The sequence below is a fragment of the Acomys minous genome (assembly GCF_964271855.1).
Source record: "Acomys minous genome assembly, chromosome: 3".
NCBI lineage: Eukaryota > Metazoa > Chordata > Mammalia > Rodentia > Muridae > Acomys > Acomys minous.
Window position 1 is genome coordinate 136,838,636 of NC_140485.1, and position 20,555 is coordinate 136,859,190.

The window sequence follows — 20,555 nt, forward strand, 5'->3', positions numbered from 1 at the left end:
CTGCTCCCAGCTGGAAAAGATAAGGTTCCCTTCCCCTGTGGCCTTACCCTCAAACCTCCAAGAAGGGCCCATTAGGCCTCAGAGCTAGGAAGATGGTTCCCTAGGCAAGGTACTTAACACAAACGCCTGGGGAGTGTGGGGGTCTCAGTTCAATCGCCCTAGGAAACGTGTTAAAAACAAACATACAAAAAGTTAGCATGGTGGCACCCACTTGTAATCCCCCAGTGCTTAAGAAAGGAGGGGAGAGCACCCTGGGGCCCAGCCAGCTTCACATGGCCAAGTGGCCAGAGAAAAACTCTGTCATGACAATTGAGGAAAATCCAAAGCTGACTTCTGAACATACATACACATGCACTTGTAAGTACACACACACACACACACACACACACACACACACACACACACACACACACACACACCCCTCCTGCAGGCCGTCAAGGTAAATATGTTTTTAAATGTTAAATCTGATCAGTATTCCTGCGACAGTCCTTGCAGGACGGAAATGACAGCATGGAAAGACCTCACAGCCTTAGGCCTGCTACAGAACAGCTTAGCATACATGTATTCACTCAGCAAATAGTTTAAGGCCTCTCCCGTGCCATGAAGCCATAGCATTCGTATTTCTGCTTTCCTGTGACTTGCAGAAAGAAGTGCATTTCCCCCCAGTGGGATCCCAGTGAACGCCAGCTCAGAGAGGAAGTCTTGAGGCGTTTTGCTTACCACATGCAATGCCTGGTGTGGCCTCTTGTCTTCCATTTTGGTGCTGGTCATGACCCACTAGTTACTGACCTATTCCACTAGTTGAGTTTGACCTTTTGTTAAAAGAACCTAGGGTTAAAGGGCAAGCAAAACCACTTCCCTTCTGAGTAAGTGGCTGAGTTAGGCCAGACGAGCCCCAGTACTTACCCGCCCAAGGCTGAGCTTTTACAGCCATGCCTCTGAGACACTAAGGGTGGCATATCAGCATGCCATGTGGCAGGAAAGCAGTCACTCTGTAAAAGACACCTGCTGGCCTGTCCTCTTACAATAAAACTATTTTAAATTAGCTGTTGAAATAAATCACTTCGATTTCTATTATCTACATTCCTAGTCCTGTAATTCTTTGCCCTAGTGTCCAAGAGCAGGGCTTTAGAAAATGTAGATTACTTTGTAGGGGGCAGGTTGGGACAGGCCAGTAGTTTTCATAAGCTTTTTCAAAGCACTGGGAAATGAAAAAACAGTTAAGAACCGCAGCCATAGAGGCTAAAACAGTTCCCAGTACTATAAAAAGGGGCAGAGGAGGGGCAGGTTGGTCCAGCCCTTTGCTGGCTCTCCGCTCCAGTTTCCCCGGTCTCTCCTGATGTGCTATCCTCCTTCCTTCTCTCCCTTGTCCCCATCACATCTCCGTCTGGATGTCCTCACCCCAGCTACATCAACATCAGCAGGCTGGGGCCTTCCTATCCCAGGCCCAGGGACTCTGCAACTGGCAGCTTTCAGAGAACCTTGGTTGAGCAGGGAGAGCATTGTCCTCCTGCCTCAGGCCGCCCCTGTGGGCTGGCTGCTGGCTGCTTTAAGGTTTAACTCCTGCTCTCAGACTCCTCCTATGCCTTGGTCTTACTAACCCTCCATGAACCCTTCTACAAAACCAGCCAGCCCTAAGTGTTCATCTGCAACAGCTCAGAAAGTCTCGTTGCCAGGCCATTAAACCGTGACGGGCTTCGAGATGTACAGTTTGTCCACCGTTGCAGTCCAGGAAGGGGGGGGAGGGGGTAGCACTGATGCCAGGCCCTTCTGGAAGCATCTCAAAGTTCTAAACAGCTTTTATATAAACTGTCCCACGATTCCATTTCATAGTGGGCCCCATAAGCTACGCAGCTGCCACTGGCCACGAGAGGGAGGTTAGTTTAGAGAATTAATTAAGCTGTCCTGCCTAGACCACAGTGACTCAGTGGAGTGTTTATGCGCTTTATATGATCAACAGGAAACAAAAACAGCACCCTGTGTTTAGAGCTGAGGAAGCCTGCACAGACCCCAGTCTGCCTGCACGGCTCCTGCTGTGTGCTTCATAGTTCCTGTCTGCTTTTAGAGCCACCAATTAGTTCTGGGCTTAACCTGGGTGTCTCAGAGCTTCAGGGTTGATTTGTTTGTTTGTTTGTTTTTAGGCTCTTTAGTTGTAGTTCCTCTGCTGAGGCCCACCAGCACTGCCACATTTTCTTAGAACGGTCACAGTTGACTTAAATTCTTAAAATGTAATCATAGTATGAGAGCAGGAAAGAACTTTGGGTAACATTGCTCAACAGGCAAAAAGCCAAGGCCGGAATTCAGGACACTGACTTGAGAGACCCGTGTCCTTTCAACAGTATGACGCTGTTCCATAACAGCACAGACCACACACATTGGGACCTCAACTTCGAATGCCCCAGGTCATAACAAACACGTACCGCCTAACTGTAAATCCTCCAGAGTTTCATAATTGTAGTTGTTGTTATTGTTATAAGTGGTGGCCCTTTTTAGAAAAATGAGATATGGTGAGGACAGCTGATGTACAGCATGGGTATAGGTGAGGAAGAGAAAGTGAGAGTTGAATGCTCGTCTGGAAACCTAGCCGTCGGGACTGTCAGCAACACATACACACAGGGTTGCCACCATCGAGAAGAGACCTAGGGCACCTTCACCAAGAATCACCCAGGGAACACAGGCCAAAGAGCTGATGAGATGCCATCTGCATCGAAAGGTCCCCCTGGCAACAGTGTGGAGGGCACAGTGAAGAGGGCTTCCCAGAAGAGGTGACATGACAGTGGTTTGTGAAAGAAAGCGTAAAGACACATAAGCTGCAGCGAGCTTCAGGAACAGAAACAGAAGGCTAGAAAAGACTAGATGTGCAATTAGCAGTTCCTGGACACAAGGAATAATCAGGCATAGAGAAAAAAAATGAATATATTCCCTCCAGTAGGCACCTGGGTGGATAGGACACCACGGGGGGGAAGAAGAACGAAGGTGGATGTAGGGTTTTAGGTATCAAGCAAGGAGTCAGGGTTTTTTTGGGGGGGGTGGTGGTGGTTTTGTTTTGTTTTGTTTGTTTGTTTAGCAAAAACAGCTTTTAAGTCGAAGTCACAGTATGACTTGCTTCCAAACGCTGGCCTCTCCAGCACCTGCCTGCCTCTTCTCCTTGAGACGTAAATCCATTACCACTAGAAAACCAGAATTAAAACAGATGACAAACCTAGACAGTCTGAGAAGACAAATAACTATAATCTGGCCTGATAGGTGACTGGAGGGACCATAACTATCCATCAGTCAAACTCCTTTAAAAACTCACGCACAAAAGAGACCCAGCAACCTGGTAGGTGAGGGGAAGCTGGCCGGAGCCAGGGAGACCACAGGGATAGGGAGAAGAGGGACACTTTAGAGTGGGTCACACAGCTGCCCCAGGTGACATTAAGTTGTGCCACAAAGGCAAGAGTTCTACACTTACTAGTTGGTTTTATATTGAAGAATTTAAGACTTAAAAAAAAAAAAAAGAAAGAAATGGATTTGAAAGCCATTGGAGCGATACCGAGGTGGTACATCCCATAGAAGCAGTGACGAGACATGGTGCGTTCTGCCACTTAAATGTCCACCCCGAAGACATCAGTGAATGTATCCACCTTTCTAAGCGATGTTGAGTCTCCCTCGGAAGCACTGCAATGCAATGACACTGTAAGGCTGCACAGTTAATACATATGATTTTGTTTTTCCAGCAAATTAAAATGCATTTTGGGGGAGGGGCTGAGAAAAGAAGGTGTGAGAAAAAAAACCGCCCGTCTGACGCATGCGTGGCATCATACCACACCCCCACCCTCAGGCCCCTCAGACACAGCTCTAAGTACCGCTGAAAGGCTCTGGCTGCGTTACAAGTGCCCAGGGTTCTCCCGGCTGACACTAGGACTACCTTTCCCAGGACGAAAGACTTCTCAGTCATGGGCCGCTAGAAGAAGCATGCTGCCCCCAGGACAGCAGTGCGCCATGCACCCTCGTTCCTGGGCTCACAGGACCTGGGACCCACATGACCCTTGAAATGGCACAGCCAAACAGCTGTTCTAAAAGAGACACACTGGCCACTTCACACATCAACCAGCAGAGAACTGGCGTTAGAGGCAGCCCCAGGAAGAGCTTCAGAATTTGGCTGTACACCTGGTCCCGAGGCCAATTTTTCCCAACATTAAAATGGAATGATAGCCTTAGGCCCATTGGACAGTATAGAATTAAATGATAAGGACCCGGCCGGAGAGGCGGTTCAGTTGGTAAAGTCCTTGCCTTGTAAACAAGAGGACTAAGCTGGGTCCCTGGCATATGTGTTAAAATGGTGGGTGTGCTGGTTACAGAGCTGGGGTTGTGGAGGCAGGAGAATTCCCAGGGCTTTCTGGTCAGCCAGTCTAACCTAATGGGTGAGATCCAGACCACTGAGAGATCCCATCTTAAAAGGAGGTGAGCCCTGTCCCTAGGATGACATCTGAGGGTCTTCTCCAACCTCCATATACATGCAAATGTGCACACACATGCGTACATATATACACAAGCATGCACACACATGCACTAAATATAAAATAAATAACATAGTTTATGCTAAGTGCCTTTGCATGGTGCCTGGGTGCTGGCAAGGTGGGAGCCAAGGCTGTTATATGAAAGCAACAATGGTCTCCAAATGACAGGTGCAGGGGGCTTTTCTAAAGTCTCTAAAGACAGGTGCGTGAGTGGGGAGCTGTTAGCAGCTTAGATCTGGATAGAGATAGAATGTCTTTAGTGATGAAGACCCATTCCTTAAATCCTTCACTGAACTGAATTCTCAACTGTCCCTATAGGACGGCTTTAGGAGTGCTGTGCAACCCCTAAGGCCAGGTAATGATGTGCGTATCTCAGCATTTTGTCCTAAAGCAAAAAAAAAAAAAAAAAAAAAACCTTGCAAGGGGAAAATTCTCCTGACTTTGGAAGTAAAAAAGCTTGAGGTTTAGAGAAAAGCAATTTTCCACTTCGAATCTTTAAAAACATTTAACTTAATTTGGATGTAATTAACATCTAGATTAGAAGTTTAAAACCTCCACTATAGTTTCCCTCTCTTGTGTCCCAGAATTCTCAAGATGCTCTAGGGGACTAAGACAGCTTGTCCCAGTGGCTCAGAGAAAGAGACTCTCCCCGGGCATGGTGGCACACGCCTTTAATCCCAGCACTCAGGGAGGCAGAGGCAGATGGATCTCTATGAGTTCAAGGCCGGTCTGGTCTACAGAGTAAGTTCCAGAACAGCCAGGGCTACACAATGTGACCTTGTCTTGAAAGAGGAGGAGGAGGAGAAGGAGGAGGAGGAGGAGGGAGGAGATGGAAAGAAAAGGGAAAAGAAAAAGGAAAAGAAAAGAAAAAGGGCTCAATTTTGGCTTCAGATCACCCATAGGGACCTCAGGCCAGATCAGAATAGTACTGAATTCTACTTTGATGCCCAAAAAATTTTTAGTCATTTAAAAAAAAATTCATTACTTTCCTTGGCTTCCTTCAAACACAACTTTTACAAGTACTTTTCTTTCCTCATTTCAGTGACTTTCCAGATCTTGTCCAGTTTTACTAGTGTTCCGCTATTCTGAAGTCTCTTTCATTCTTGACCTCTCCAAGGTCTTCTTTGAATCAGAGAAGGGTCTCGGCACAGACTCCCAGAGCTGGCTGGGCCACTGTTGTGTCCAGGGTGCTCGCTTTTCTCAGGGATTGCTGGGCTGTGACAGGGAGAGCCGGAAGGGTGGCAGAGATCTGTCACCCAGTGACAGGAAGTAGTGCTTACAACTGGAACTAGGTGGCTGGAAGCCTCCTTTAATCCTTCATAAATTAAGGCTGCAAGGTATGGCCCTCTTTCCTTTTCCTGCATGGTGTCCCCTTGGACGGCATCCTTCCCTGCTTGGGAGCTGAGGCAGGTGACTTGGTACCCCTGCATTCTCCATGGACGAGCTTTTAAATGGAGCTGCCCTGCCTCCCGTGTCCATCTCTAGGAGCTGACTCGTGACAAGAGGCAGTCACTGGCTTGTCTGGTCTATTCCCCAGTCCCCCGACTGCTCTGAGCCTTGCCACATGCCAAAGCCCCTCCTACTTCCTTATGTTTGACACTTCTGGCACACTACCCTTCTTCAAGTCCGTCAGCTGCCCACCAGGAATGGCCTCATCCATTCCTAAGCCTGCTCCAGGCACAGAAAGACAACTGTTCCTGTAAATAATGTACAGGTCTTCCGAGTGTCGGGGTTATAAAGATGATTAAAAGCCCTCACCCTGCCTTCGGGAATCATCGTGTGGGTGGCGGAGGGGGCAGGATGAGAAACAAGTCATCAGACCACCATGGGGTAGCAGAACGCTACCAGAGCTGTGGGTCAGGATGGCCTTGCCAGCTAACTCATTTTAGACAGTGGACTTGGGTTTCCAACCACATCGCTGTGGAAGTCCTGGTGCTATCCAGAAAGATTGGAACCCAGTCAGCATTTTGGCAGATGAGAACAAATAAAAACTAGCATGGCTTCAAACAAAAGTGGGGCAGAGCGCGGGGGACTTGCTCACGGATTGGATTGGATTGGATTGGATTGGATTGGATTGGATTGGATGTGGTTGGAGAGGAAAGGGTGGGTCAGCAGTAGTGTGTGGGTTTCTGAGTGGGTCACTGGCGGAATAGTAGTCTAGAGAGACTCATGTTTGCAAAAGAGTAACAAGAAGTCTTATGGTTGAAGGCGTATCTGAGATGCCAGCCAGGTCTAGCAGACGTCTATTGCTGAAGATGGAAGGTGGCCATTATGGCACTGTTGACATACAGTTGGCTCTTGAGCCTTCGGATGAAAGATTTATCATGCACAGTGTCCATAGTGAAGAGAAAGGAGCATGCGAAGCCTCTATAGCTCATGGGCAGGGCAGGCGAAATAGGAGAGGTGCTGTGAGCTCAGGGTTGGGTAGAGGGGATAGCAGGCTCCAGGCCCCTTCACAGCCCCTTGCTACCATGTGTTCCAGGTCCACAGAGGGGCCTGGGAGCCTCAGACGCAGTAGCCACTGTGGACGTGACACCTGCACAAGACATGAGAAACAGTCCATGAGAATAGCTTGGTGCAACTGCCGTGTTAGCAGGACTTTGCCAGCCAAGAGGTTTTTCAACAAGACACATTTCTAAGGGAAATGGCTTCCAGCTGGGCTTTGAAAGCCTCACCCTAAAAGCACTGACTTCCTAGAGGCCTCCAGGAGACCACAAGACTCATTGGGTCATCCTTGGCCGGCTGGTCTGCTATCAAGAGAGCTCAGCAACAGGCACGGCTGGATTTAAAGATTTCTGAGCTAAAATTAAAAGGCCTGCCCTGTGGAAATGGGCCACACAGAGTCAAGCCTTGTCCCCTGGAGGCATCTACATGCTAATGGTTCCTCCGACCCTTGCATATGGAGCCATTTTCCCTGCAGTTCAGAGGCTCCTTCTCGACACAGGATCTGCAGAGCCAGGAGAAAGCAGATTCTGGCCCAACAGTGCTTATCTCCTCCTGGCTTCTGCTCTCAGACCCATTTTCTACATTCGGCTGTCAAGCAGAAAAGTAGTTGCTTGAAATAATAGCCTTGTAGTCTTGGGGGAAATCTGGCTGGCTTAGATATTCCCTTCCCCCCCTTTCCCCCCTGCCGCCCGCCGTTTGCATTCTTCATCATGCAGACTGCCATTGTATAGGCAGTAGGCTGATGATTTGTGAAGATGGTGTTTGCTTGCCTTAATTTTTGAAGATTTTGTTTTTGGGTTCACAGAAAAACAAAAAGGAAGGCACAGGAGTTCCCGTGTACCCTCCCCCACCCCAACACACACACCGTTTACAGCCTCTCACCCTCCACACCCCCAACAGAGTAAGCATTGGCAGGACCAACGGCCCTGTGTTGACATATGGTCAAAGTCCGTGGCTTGCATTAGAAAGTAGCCGTCCCGTGGTCTTGAGCAAATACCCAATGACATAATAGGTACCTATTATTACCCAGCAGGTCTTCATGGCCCTAAAGGTTCCCCACACTCTGCCTGCATAGCTTACCCTCCCCTAGCAACAGAAAGGCAATTTTTATGAAGGGGTTAGCTGACAGCATGTGCTAATGTAGAAATGCCAGGGGCACACCTAGAGTAGTCACTTTCCTTAAGTGTCTGTATCTTAGGGGCCATCCACTCTGTCGCCAGGCCAGCTCTCAAATTTGTCCTGCTGTCCCCTCTCCAGATCATCAGCTTCTTGTATATGCTGATCGCATGCCAGCGTCCCTTCCATTTCCTACCCCACCACCCCGGCCCAGGTGTCCTTGTGACTTTTCAACAAGTGCCATGTAGGGGGTTGGATCCACATCTAGTGGCTCATGAAGCTGAGCCCCTCGCCCCGCACTCAGCAGCACATCCCCTCTGTTTTATGGAGCCCCATACAGAGGGATAAAATATGGAAATCAGTTGGCATTGAGCAGAGGAAAGGGCCCGATTACAAAGCTAAGTCGGATGCTGAACATCCCCTGGCTCACACAGGCGGTCTGATGCGGGTGGTCGGGATGCCCTCGCCTAGAACAGCTAGGTCGTAGGTGAAAGCTCTTTGCTAGCTCGCTGCTGCTGCCATTAGGGAGGACCACAGGCAGCGAGGATGCTGGGAGATGAAGCACCTCCAAAGGGCTGGCCCCAGGGCTAGCGCTGTGATGCTTAGCTGGCTGCCTGTGCGCACAGTCTCCCATCTATCTCTCTGTGCCTTATTTTGCTTGTCTTTAAGATCTCATAATGACACCATTTCCTGATAAGAATGTATTTACTGTATGTGACTAGTTTACGTTAAGTTACTATAACTGGGATGAGAGAACAAAGGGGCGTGTCCCTCTGCCCTGCCCTAGGCCCATGATGACTCTCTCTGTGACCACTCACTGTGCCAGGGGGCCACACAGCCACAGCCCAGTCCTCGTCATCAGATGACGCTGGCACCATGTAAGGGGAAATTGTTCCGTGAACACAAAGGTCCCCTCTGAGGAAGAATCAAGTCTTTGCTTCTGTGTTTGAGAGTGCACTCCTTTCCTGCTTCTTTAAGTAACCATATGAGGGGAATTTACATCTGGCGTTTCAAAACACCTGTGCTCCGCTGAACGGATAATCATGTTCTTGAAATGTCCCACTGCTAATAAAAGCACCTCTCTGAGTAATCCATTTGGAAATATGTAATTGTTCTGTTATATTATCGGAGTATTGTGGGAGGGTGGGACTCCCTCATGTAAACAGATATTTTATTAATTGAATTCCACTTTTCTTTCTTTTTTCTGCCTCTCATTTCAGAACGGTTTGATCACCACTGTCCCTGGGTAGGCAACTGTGTGGGGAAAAGAAACTACAGATTTTTTTATATGTTTATTTTATCCCTGTCTTTTCTGACAGTCTTTATATTTGCATTCGTTGTCACCCACGTCATTCTTCGTAAGTATGCTGGCGAAACAGATTACGTATGTAACCATTTGCCTGACTTTGGCTTTTCTGATTTGATTTACTGTTTTTGATCATTTCTGGCTTTCTCTTCCTTCTCTTCCCCCATTCTCCTCCTTGCTTCCAGCCTGCCCACTCTGTTTTCCACTTTCTCCATCCCTCCTCATCCCCCTCTCTTCCCTAAGCCCCATTCCCTCCAATAGCAGTTTCCAGGAAACATATGGACCACGGTCCATTTACCCTAAAAAGGCATCCTCTTGGTCTGCCTGCCCTCTCCAACCTCAGTGATGCCTGCTGGGGGATCCCCTGAAAGGATAATCTCTCCATTTTGTATGAAGAACTATAAGTATAATAATTACCATTGAGTAGCAGAGTCTGCTCTTAAATGACCCATGGTTTAAAAATATACATCCCTAGAGGAAGAATATGGCATGCTGTCTACTGACACTGACCAATGGTTTAAAAATATACATCCCTAGAGGAATAATATGCCTGGGGATAGATACTGGGTTTTCTCATACACAGATTATATATGTTTAAAATATACATTCAATTTTCTGCAAGAATATGAACAAAAACAACCTCTGACATACAAAGAATGCAACTTTTTAAAAAAAAAAAAAAAGTAAATTTGAGAGTAAATGGTTTTTAATCTATTCGAATAAAAAAAATCAGCATTTTTTTTATTCACCCTTTTGATGTTCATACTGAGTCTCTTTTGTCTCAGTCCTTCACTTTCCCACAACAGGGAATGGTGAGAGGGGAGCTAATTGGTTTGAAACTATGAGCCTAAGCCTTTAAACTTTCATTAGCGAGCAGCTCTGCCTCGCATCCATTCCTGAAGCATGAGAGCCCATTAGCAAGCACACGCCCTCGCTCTGGGATGCTTCTGCAAGTGCCTGAACAGCGAGGCTCTCATTTCTTCCCCTGCCAGCATGGATCTCATGAGCGGAGCAGGTTAAGGCTCTGTGGGCCCCACTGCCCACTCCTGTCTGGGAGAGTCCGTGTACAGACTGGAGAAGTAAGGTTCCCAAATGGTCCCCATTGGTCCCTAAGCATCAGTCAAGTGGCCACAACAACACCTACCCAAAGGGCTCCCAGCTCTTCTAAACTCTAGGCATTTCAGACCGTGATTCTCTTGTCTGGATGGGACACAAATCTGGAAGGCAGGCCTGAGAGTCTGAGCTAGTGGGTTTGTGAGAGAAGCTTAGTATTCGTCAGAATCTTCATCCATGCCAAGCCAGAGCTGGTGCCAACATGGCATGCAGAGACCCCTTTCTCATGGTTTCCTAAATCTCCAAATGGCAAACATGGAGCCAGTCTATGAATTCATGCACAAAAGCAGCAAAGGGAACGCCAAGGGTCTTAGATGTTGTTTTGAAGGAAGCAGTTGTTCGCATGGGCAGAAAGCGAATGCCGATATCCCAGCACATACATCACACTCGGAAGCAGTAGTTTTGCCTCATATTCTTTTCTAAATGTTATAAACTTTCTTATAAAAACAAATTAATAAAATCACACACCAAAATTAGCAAAACCCAAACTCTGTACGCCGTAATGAATTTCTATGTGGCTCAAATAGGCTTACAACCTCATGTCCTTCAGGAAAGTTCCATCAACATGTCACAGTATCAGATCGTCTTCCTAGCTCCAGCCTTACCTTCCAGAACTTTCGAGCTAGTTTTCATTTGCTCGAGCGTGTATAAAAATGCCAGGAAAACATATGCTCACACTTGTACAGTTCATCCTGCAGCCGCTCCCGCTTGTAGACCTCACAAGCTCTCATACTTGGTCACATGTATTCATGTACCTGTGCATGCACATGTGCATGTACACACACACATACACGGGGGGGGGGGGGGAGAGAAACGAGTAAAAGTAAATCTTTTAAAATGTGTTTAAAGTATGATGTCAACATATAAAACACAGTCCCACATGCAGCTCAACTCAACCCCCTCCCCCCAGTGTGTCCTCGTAGGACAAGATCACAGGACAGGGACAACACCACCACCCAAAAGGAGTCACCACATGAACTTCATCTTTGTTTACCCTGAGCACAAGAAGGAAAACCGTCGCTGGTAGCCAAGTTCCTTAAGACCCTACTGCCAAAAGTTAACAAGTGTGGACAAAACAGAAGAAACTCTGTAGGATTCTGTTTTACTGTGAAAATGAAGAAAACAAAAGAGTAATCAAAGCTGTAATTTATGGGAAAATATACAGACTTGCATCTGCTTTCACTGAAATAATAATAATAATAATAATAATAATAATAATAATAATAATAATAATAATAATAATAATAATAATAATGTCCTGCAGATGTTGGCTCTAATTGTGAGTCTGCCATCTTCTTGAATGGCTTTAATGAAATCATGATGTCTGATCCGTAAACTGGGTGCCCTAAGGCTCACCGAATATGACTGTTTAATTGATGTTTAGACGCCTATCATCCTTACGTAGATGAGAGCATTGAGCACGGGGGTGAATGTCTGAATACTAAATGTTGGCTTCGTTCCCACAGGTTCACAGCAAGCAGGATTCCTCAATGCCCTTAAGGACAGCCCAGCGAGATATCCTTTCCAGTGGCTCTGTGGGGACTTGTGGGTTCTGCCTTTCGCCAACCCCTATGTACACTCTTACCTCTTTAGCTCTCTGGCTTTGGCGTTTCCTCTCATGAATTACACATCCTTCTTCATTCTGTAAGGCATCAGGAGACTTGCAGAGCATTCGCTTGTATGATGAATGACATCTCGGGGTGACTCAACGCAGCCCTGTCTAAACGGAAGAGCTCTTTAGCTAGAAAGCTACGCATGGAGACATCTCTGCCCCGCCCCTACCCCCACCTGTGATTTGTGCCCCATCAGGTTAGGCTGAAATAGAGCTGTGAGCCTGCCTGAGTTCTCCGCCATTGGCAGGTGCTTCTCACCTTCATAGATGCCCAAGTGTTGGTCTGCTTGGGGCATGAGGCAGCAAGTGAGGTTCTGGGGCCTCTTGAGAGACTGTGTTTGGGGTACCTCACATTGTTCCTCTGCACATGAGGTGACCTCTATTGTCCCTAGATGGACACTCTCTCGCAAACCTCAAAGGTCAATCTCAAGCCTTTGAGATGAACGGGGACCATTTCCCACCATCCCAAACACGCTGTGGTATTTTGATTCTTAAAAAGAAAAACTGTCCTCGTGGTAAGTGCTGCATGGGCTTCTGCCGAGCAGGCCTAGGCTTATTCTGATTTCCTATGGAATCAAACAGAACGGCCTACTGACCCAGCTCCTCAGCATTTTTTCTCCTTCACATATTGGGGTAGATGGCATTTGAACAGCTCATTGTCAGTTTTAGAGGTGCTATGTAAACATGGGCTTTTTAAAGCAAAGGCACCTGTCGCTGAGCCCCAGGTTGTGGAGTGACCATGGTGGTGGTGGGGCATTTGTGCAATAGGCATTATCGCCTCCTGGCCCTGCAGAGCACTGTGGACAACATAGAAGGCCGCTTACCAATGCATCTTCTGTAGCCAGTGGCTAACTTGTTCATAAGGTCTGCATGGAGGAAGGAGACATGGAGACATACGGATAGTGAGTAAACAAACATGTTTGGAGAATAAAGTCCACATATCTTGTCTCCTACTAATGACTAACTCAGAAGGCTGACGTGAGTTACAGGTTAGCGAGAAGCAAGGGCAGTTGATGGGGTCAAGTGTTCACCTGAGATGCTAAGAGCAGATGCAACGAGGAATGGCGGCATCCTTTGTTCCCCTCCCCCAACACCATCAGGGTGACCAGCTCCCCTACAGCCACTGCCTCTGTAACCTCCAGCTTCCGAGGATATTGCTTCAGTGGTCTTAAACTGAAGATTTGCCCCTGTCTTTCGTGAAGTCAATCATGTACTATGACAGCGGTTCTCAACCTTCCTGACGCTGTGGCCCTTTAATACAGGTCCTCATGTTGTGATGACCTCCAACCATAAAATTATTTTGTTGCCACTTCATAACTATAATTTCACTACTGTTATGAATTGTAACATAATTATCTGATGTGCAGGATATCTGATATGTGACCCCTGCAGGGGTGGAGAACCGCTGTTTGTTTGTTTTGGTTTTCAAGACAGGGTTTCTCTGTGTAGCCTTGGCTGTCCTGGACTCACTTTGTAGACCAGACTGGCCCCGAACTCACAGTGATCCACCTGCCTCTGCCTCATGAGTTCTGGGATTAAAAGCATCTTGGGATAGATAGAGCTCTGTAAAGCCTCTGAAGAAGGTCTGAGCTGGATTGCCTGTGTTGGGCTGAGTTCAGTGAATATTGCCAAGTGCTCCACAGTGGGAAGATAACTTGTGTTTTCAAACTCTCAGTGGTTTTGTACTCGGTCTCCTGTCCATGCTAAACGTATTTTGATGAGCAATAAGGGCTCAGACAAAGGTTTCTCATAGCAAATTTATTCTGAAAAGCATCTAACTGAAAACAATGTCCCTGAAGAAGTAGTAGAGACAGGAGCTAAAGATGCCTAATAGCCAAGCACAATACCTTACTGGAAATGTTAGCGTAAATGGAGACAATGCTGACCAATGCCAGAGAAGACTTTAGGAGAAAGAACCGCCAGCCCCTACCAGCCTGGATGGTGTGTAGAACCAGTGTAGCCCACCAGAGTGGACAAGAAGGGATGGAAGAGGTCACAGGCAGCCTTGAGTAGAAGGGACCCAGTAGGCCAGGTGCTAGTCAGTATCACACCTGGCGGGTGGGGGTGGTCCAGCCTCAGCCTTTGAGTATTCCTCCCTTGTGTCTCTCTTCTCTTCCTGCCTCCCACTACCTGCCCACCACTTCCTGCCTCCCTCTGATCCTCACATCAAAGAAGCAGAGGCTATGGGGAAGGGCCCCTGGTCGGTGGCCAGTGAGGTAGCCGCCCCTACCATAAGTTTATGAGAGCCCTACCCTCCCCCCCTCAGAAAGAGACAAAGGGAGAACCTACTCCAAACACAGGGCCAGGCCTTTAGCACACCCAGCCAGTTGGGTTCAAACAGAAGAGTTCCACACGGCAGCTCGTCCCGCGAAATTCCTTTGCTGAACTCCTCGCACGAGCCTAACCTGTAAGTCACAAGGTTGAGGACAAGTGACCCAGGCCTTTGAAGCACATTCTGTCCAGAAGGGATGAGACGACAAGCCAGCATAGCACACGCCTGCTTCTTTCTTCCTCTGCGAACATCCACAGGGCTGGGTGCTGTGAAGTCACAGACCATTATTAGGTGGGACAAGGGATAGCCTGGAGCGAAGATTCACAGCCTAAGCAGGGGTGAGGGCAAGGAGGGGGAAATGGTGATGATTCTGGGGACATAAGTGTGACTTTTCCCATCTCTGAGACAAAATACCCAGTAAAAGCTCTTTGGGGGGGGCAGGTAAGGAGTGAGAGGGACACTTTAGCTCATGATTATAGCTCCCAGTGGTGGAATTCACTGAGGAAGGAGTTTGTGGTCCAGGTGCCCCTCATCTTGGCAGAACAGGAAACAGTACCAGGACAGAAGCAGAGCGTGGCTGTCCCCAGTGGCCTATGCCTGCCACTCAAGCCTATGATCTCCCAAAAATGTGCTACCAACTGGAAACCAAGCAGTAGGTGAGATTTCACATTCAAAACATAACCACATAACCAGGAGTGCCTTGGAGACAAAGGGTCACAGGAGACAAGAGAAATGGTGAATTCTTTCTGAGATACGTTCACAAAGAGGACTTCAAAGATTGAGTTCTCTCTCTCTCTCTCTCTCTCTCTCTCTCTCTCTGTCTCTCTCTCTCTCCTGAAAACATATGCACACATCTTTATCATCCCACAGTAACTTTAAGATCCTTTTTAATTACATACATGTAAAACAGAAGAAGGAAACATTGTAACTGCACCTCATAGGAAATGCCACTGGCCAGGCATGCCAGGGAGCTGTGTGGCAACATCTCCTCCCAGACTCCTTATGTTCACAAAAGCAGAAACCCTCAGAAACATGTGCAGGGGAGAGCAGGGTACCCTGGTCATCCTTGAAGAAGCCCCCAGAGAGGAGATCCTGCCATTCACAATCACGTCAATGTAGCGTGGCATTAACGTCCCATTAAAGGGATTACAGACATTTTTAATCATGACTTGTTGTTCAATGCTCCCAAAATGAGAAGTGGTTGGTAAATCAAATGGTAATTGATTCAATATTTGTGAAGCCTTTCCCCTAGAAAGCCTCTTTATCTCCAATTTGCATTCACTGCTATGCTTACCCGCCTGAGAGGCATCCACAGACTAATGGGCATTGGTCTATTTTAATAGAATTTGCTAGAAGGTTGGCAGAAAGAAGGGCACCATGTGGCATAGTGGGAAAACAATGAAGGCAGCATGGGCCTTTTGCTAGCCTTTCTGTGCTCATAAGTGTTGATGGCCAAAAGACTACAAGAAAATAGGGACAGACTCTCTAGTATTGTGTGTGGCTGCACCTGTGCAGTGAAATCCAGTGACATCTCTAGCGGCACTTAAACAAGAGCCACATTCTCCCCACACTAGCCCTGCTCCACCCAGGGAAAAAAAAAAGGCTACTGCCTTCCCACTACCCCCAGCCAATGAGAGGAAGGAAGGCCTGGTGCTTAAGCCTCCTGTTATGTGTAGGATCACAGTGTGGATAGGGAATTGACTAAGGCTTAAGTTCTTAAATAATCCCAAAGATAAAATGGAAAGAAAGGAAGAGTCTCCCAGACCCTCCATTGTGTGAGGCTCCTTGTCAGTTTCTGTAGACCCTTCCAGAAGGTCTTCATGGAGTTGAAATTCATGTTGCGTGTTCTTGCGTACACACCTGTATGTGGCTAATGGCTCGCTGGTGTCTCCTGTCTCCCAAAGAGCCTACCCTTGGCAAGTTGTTCTACAACTTGATTTTGTTTCAAACTATTACGTGGAGAGAAATCTATCTCATTCTTTATCTACTTTCTGAAACTCTAAAGTGTGTATAGCCAGTGTGTGCTTTAGAGGAACATTCCTATTTCTTTCCTTGTTTTATTGTTCCAGACGTGAGATTGTAGAGCCCAGTGCAGTGGCACACACCTAGACTCCCAACCCTTGGGGGGGGCTGAGGTTGAGGACAGCACCTTTTGCTGTGTGACCACAGCAGGCAGCACCCACAGAAAAGGAGGGTGGAGGGTGGAACTGGTGTCCAGTGGGGAAATTGGCAGGAACATGTTTTTTGCCAAATGCATTTTGGGACTGTTGCGGGTCCGTGGACACTTGCCTCGGAATCATGCATCTGTTCTCATATTACTGACTTTGAATTCTGCCCCATCCTTGTGCTGGGAGCCATGTCTGGACTCCTGTCCCATTGCTATCCCTGGCTCTGCTGAGTAGAAATGCCATCACCTTGTGGAGGTTCTTCCTCACGGTTTCCCACTGTTCTTGTACACCTTGTCACCTAGATGACCTTTACAGCCCGTTTGTCAGAGTCTGTTTCTTAAACGTTCCTGTAAGAAGTTTGGTTGGGGTCCTGGTCACTCCCACTGTGGATTTGGAACCCCCACAACACAGGAGAGGAAAGTGTGAGAGAAGGACCTTGGGCAGGTGAACCTGTAAAAAAGCCACTTGCCTCTTCACAAGGTCAGTCATTCATACAAATGGCCACAGCCATGGCCAGATGACAGCACAGCTGTGTTTTTCTGCCTCTAGGTAGAGACCTTGACAGTACCAAGACGATGAAGGAGCCACTCCAATGAGGTGTTCCTGCTTTTGTATCAGCTGCCAGGTAGATGCAGGCACAATCCACTGATGGGATTTCTTATGTTTTAAACAGCAGACCCCTCTGTGCTCAGTTCCCTTTAATGAGGACCATGGAGTTCACACCCAAAGCCCCACCAAGCTGCCAGGTAGATGCAGGCACAATCCACTGATGGGATTTCTTATGTTTTAAACAGCAGACCCCTCTGTGCTCAGTTCCCTTTAATGAGGACCATGGAGTTCACACCCAAAGCCCCACCAAGAAGTGGCCCAGGACCCTGGAAATGGCAGAAAGAGGAGGGCTCATGCAGAGCCCCCTAAATAAGATCCCTGGCCATTCAGAACTCCTGGTTATTAAGGAAACCCACCAACACATACTTCACATTTGGCCAAAAACAAAAACAAACAAACAAACAAACAAACAAAAACTCAGTCAATCTTGGCCTAACTATGCACCAAGCCTGCAAAGCCATGGCTGTTGTGTAGCACTGACCCAGCTTAGGGTCTTGAGAAGGGGGCAGGGTGTCTCCTAGAAGTCCAGGGACTAGGTTTGGCTTGGTTCTGCCCCGACTTGCTATGTGAGATCTTGAAAGTGAATTGATCTCTGGGCTCAGCTTTCTGCCTGAAATAGAAGGATTAGGAAAAGCCTGAGCGAACAGCTTGACTCTAGGCCTCTGTGTCTCCCTGGTGCAGAGGCACATCAGGGAAGTTGAGTGTTTTTTTTTCTTTTAATTTCTGGGATTAGAAGAAAAACCGCTTTTCTGTGCATCTTTCTGAGAAAAGAGCAAGAACCCCAAGAGGCTGAAGGCGGAGTCCAGTGGTCTCCCACTATTTACGCTTACCCCAGCCTGAAGCATCCTTAGCGGTTTTGCCTGGCTCTCTCCCCCAAGCCTACATTACTTCTCCCCTTCTTCCCTCCCAGCTGCAAGCAGCGCCTGCTCCCTGGAGCATAGAGCTAATGCTTGTCCAGCCTGCTCTCCAGGTTCACAGGGAGGCCTCTGGAACCTTCTGGGGAGACCAGCACTTTCCTGAGTCTTTGAACAGTCCGCACTTAGTACAAACTCTCAGGGGTTTCAGAGAAATCAGAGCTAGCCCCTGGCCACAAAGGAGCTGCCTGCCTTATCGGAGGCTGAGAGAGATGACAAGAATCAGGCAGTGGAGATGATTGTCATCCAAAGCCATCCCGGATTCAGTCAACAAACATCCAGTTTCTTATTAAATTGACTCCCAGTGGAATTTGTTTCTTCTCATTTCTATTTTTTTAGAAATGAGCAGAAGGGTTTTGCAGCTTTTGAGAGAATGGCCCTTCCTGATCTCCTTTCAGAACATGCATTTTCAACATCAGGCCGCTGGGGCCAGTGAAATACGTTATTGGACCATCTGTACCTGAGTCTGAGAGCACATATTGAGAGCGCTCCTCCATTTCCACAGATACTCAGTCTCTTAGAAGGACGGTCCCTATCTCCCTTGAACTGGGATGCGGTCAGCCTTGGACAGCTGGCCAGGGAAGAGAACCAGCTCTTGTGCTGGCTGTGGAGACTTCCAAGGCGTAACACCTAGCTCTGCTCTCAGGGTTGTTGTTAGGGTCTCATGTAGCCGAGGCTAGCCTCAAAGCCACCTTATAGCCAACGATTGCCTTGAACTTCTGATCCTCCTGCATCTACCTCTGGATGTACCACAATATCATGGGCACATCCCCCCATGCCTGGTTTTCTGCAATGCTGAAGACTGGGTGCAGGGAACTACGTGCGCTGAGCAAGCACTCTACCTCCTGGGCTACAACCCCAGCTCGGCTCTAACGGGTTTCTAAGGCAAAGGACTTCATTGCTTCCAGCCTTGGCATCTTCCTTTGTTAAACGGAAGTGGGATTTATGAGTGGGCCACTCTCAGGGTTGAGTGAATAAGTTCTTGTGAAATCTTTAGAACAGTGCCGGCATGTCTCCAGTGACAGCAGCCATTGTTACAGAAGAGCCTGCCCGCTCCTCAAGATGCATGGCCTTAGGCAGCATTATCACCATGGGTGGGATGGCAAAAGCACCTCACTTCATCCTTTGGCTTCGTGTCATTTTGTGACAGTTGAAAGGTCACGGTAGCAGTACGTTCTACTAACCGGTGAGGGATGCTTCTGAAGCAGAGGACACACTCATGTAAAAGCTCCATTTCTCCAGGCTGGGGAGATCGCTCAGTGGGTAAAGTGCTGGCCTTGCAAGCAGGAGAACCTGAGTTCAGAATGCCATGCGTTAAAGCTAGGCATAGTAGCAAAGCAATGAGTGCTTATAATCCTGGTACTACGGAGGTAAAGACAGGCAGATTTCTAAGGCTTTCTGGCCAGCCAGCCTAGGCTTGGCAAGCTTCAGGCCACTGAGAGACCCAGTGGGTGGCACAGAATGGATCCCAAGAGTGGACTCTGAGTTCCAGAAATGCACACAAGTATACCTACAGAATCAGCCAATTTCCCCCTCTCCCTCTCCCCTCCCCTTCCTCTCCCTCTCCCCTCCCCTCCCCTCCTCTCCCCCTTCCTCTCTCTATTTTTCTTGTTTCTATAAACCTTTACAATTCCTCACCTACCGGTCACACTGCCCAATAATGGAAGCAGTTAGTAATTGCAGGTCACGTTGCTAATGGAGTAGCCAGAAGTCAAGTCTGATCACCTGCTTGGCTCTGCCTTACTTTTGCTTTGAGTTTTTATGGTTCATGTTTGCGCCTTCCTTCTATTTTGACTTCTCCATCATCATATCTGGATTATAAGCATCTGGTGATGCACAGGTGTTTCTGAGATTGATGTCAGACTCCCCATCTTTGTTCTCCTTCCTCCCCTGGACCACATCTTTCTCCAGCTCCTGTGTCACTCCATCTCAATGTCTGTGAACTTTTCCCTTAGCTGCAGAGCTCTTACTAATGCCACCACCTCTGGCTCCACCTCGTCTCCCTGGCTTGCCCTCCTCTCTGCTCTGCCCCCCTGAACTCCACCTCTGCTTTGTAGCCAGTGTGAGACATGATGCTCTCCTGAGCCACCTCCTGGCCCTGATAGGGAGGAAAAGAAAGGACATATGAGAGCCCTGGCCATTGAACTACATGCGCCACTGTCCCGTGCACACACAAAGCTCCGCCATAACCTTTCCTTTAGGATATCCCTGGATGAAGCAGAGGGCTTCTGCAGCCCTGGGTAGGGGTTGTTTTCTTGTGTTTCTCTTGTCCTCTAGGGACCCTCCCAACCACCTCGAAAACCATCCTCCATAAGTAGAGGTTGTAACTTATGTGCTAGTGACTGTCAGCCCACAGATGAAGAGCCTGTTCATTTCTCCCATTTGATGTAAGACTCCATGTCCCAAGCAACAGCAATCCATCATCATACTGGGGCACCGGATAACGTGTTCAGTTATCATCTAAGGAGAATTCTTTTTGACTCGGAAGCATCAGTGGC

At 47.9% G+C, this 20,555-nt stretch overlaps 1 protein-coding gene and 1 long non-coding RNA gene across 4 annotated transcripts in view; one reads left to right on the forward strand and one right to left on the reverse strand.

The window, feature by feature from the left end:
• LOC311595087 overlaps positions 1-12,571 on the reverse strand; it is a 31,809-nt gene extending 19,238 nt beyond the window's left edge. Inside the window, exon 1 of the long non-coding RNA XR_014778309.1 lies at positions 12,068-12,571. This is a non-coding gene — a long non-coding RNA (uncharacterized lncRNA). The remainder of the gene's footprint in view (positions 1-12,067) is intronic.
• The window catches only part of ZDHHC14 (zDHHC palmitoyltransferase 14), a 288,842-nt gene that overhangs the window by 235,935 nt on the left and 32,352 nt on the right, over positions 1-20,555 (forward strand). For all 3 annotated transcript variants that reach the window (XM_084777441.1, XM_084777439.1, XM_084777440.1), the window contains 2 exons: positions 9,284-9,421; positions 11,949-11,997. In XM_084777441.1, the coding sequence (XP_084633567.1) occupies positions 9,284-9,421; positions 11,949-11,997 (187 nt within the window). The remainder of the gene's footprint in view (positions 1-9,283; positions 9,422-11,948; positions 11,998-20,555) is intronic.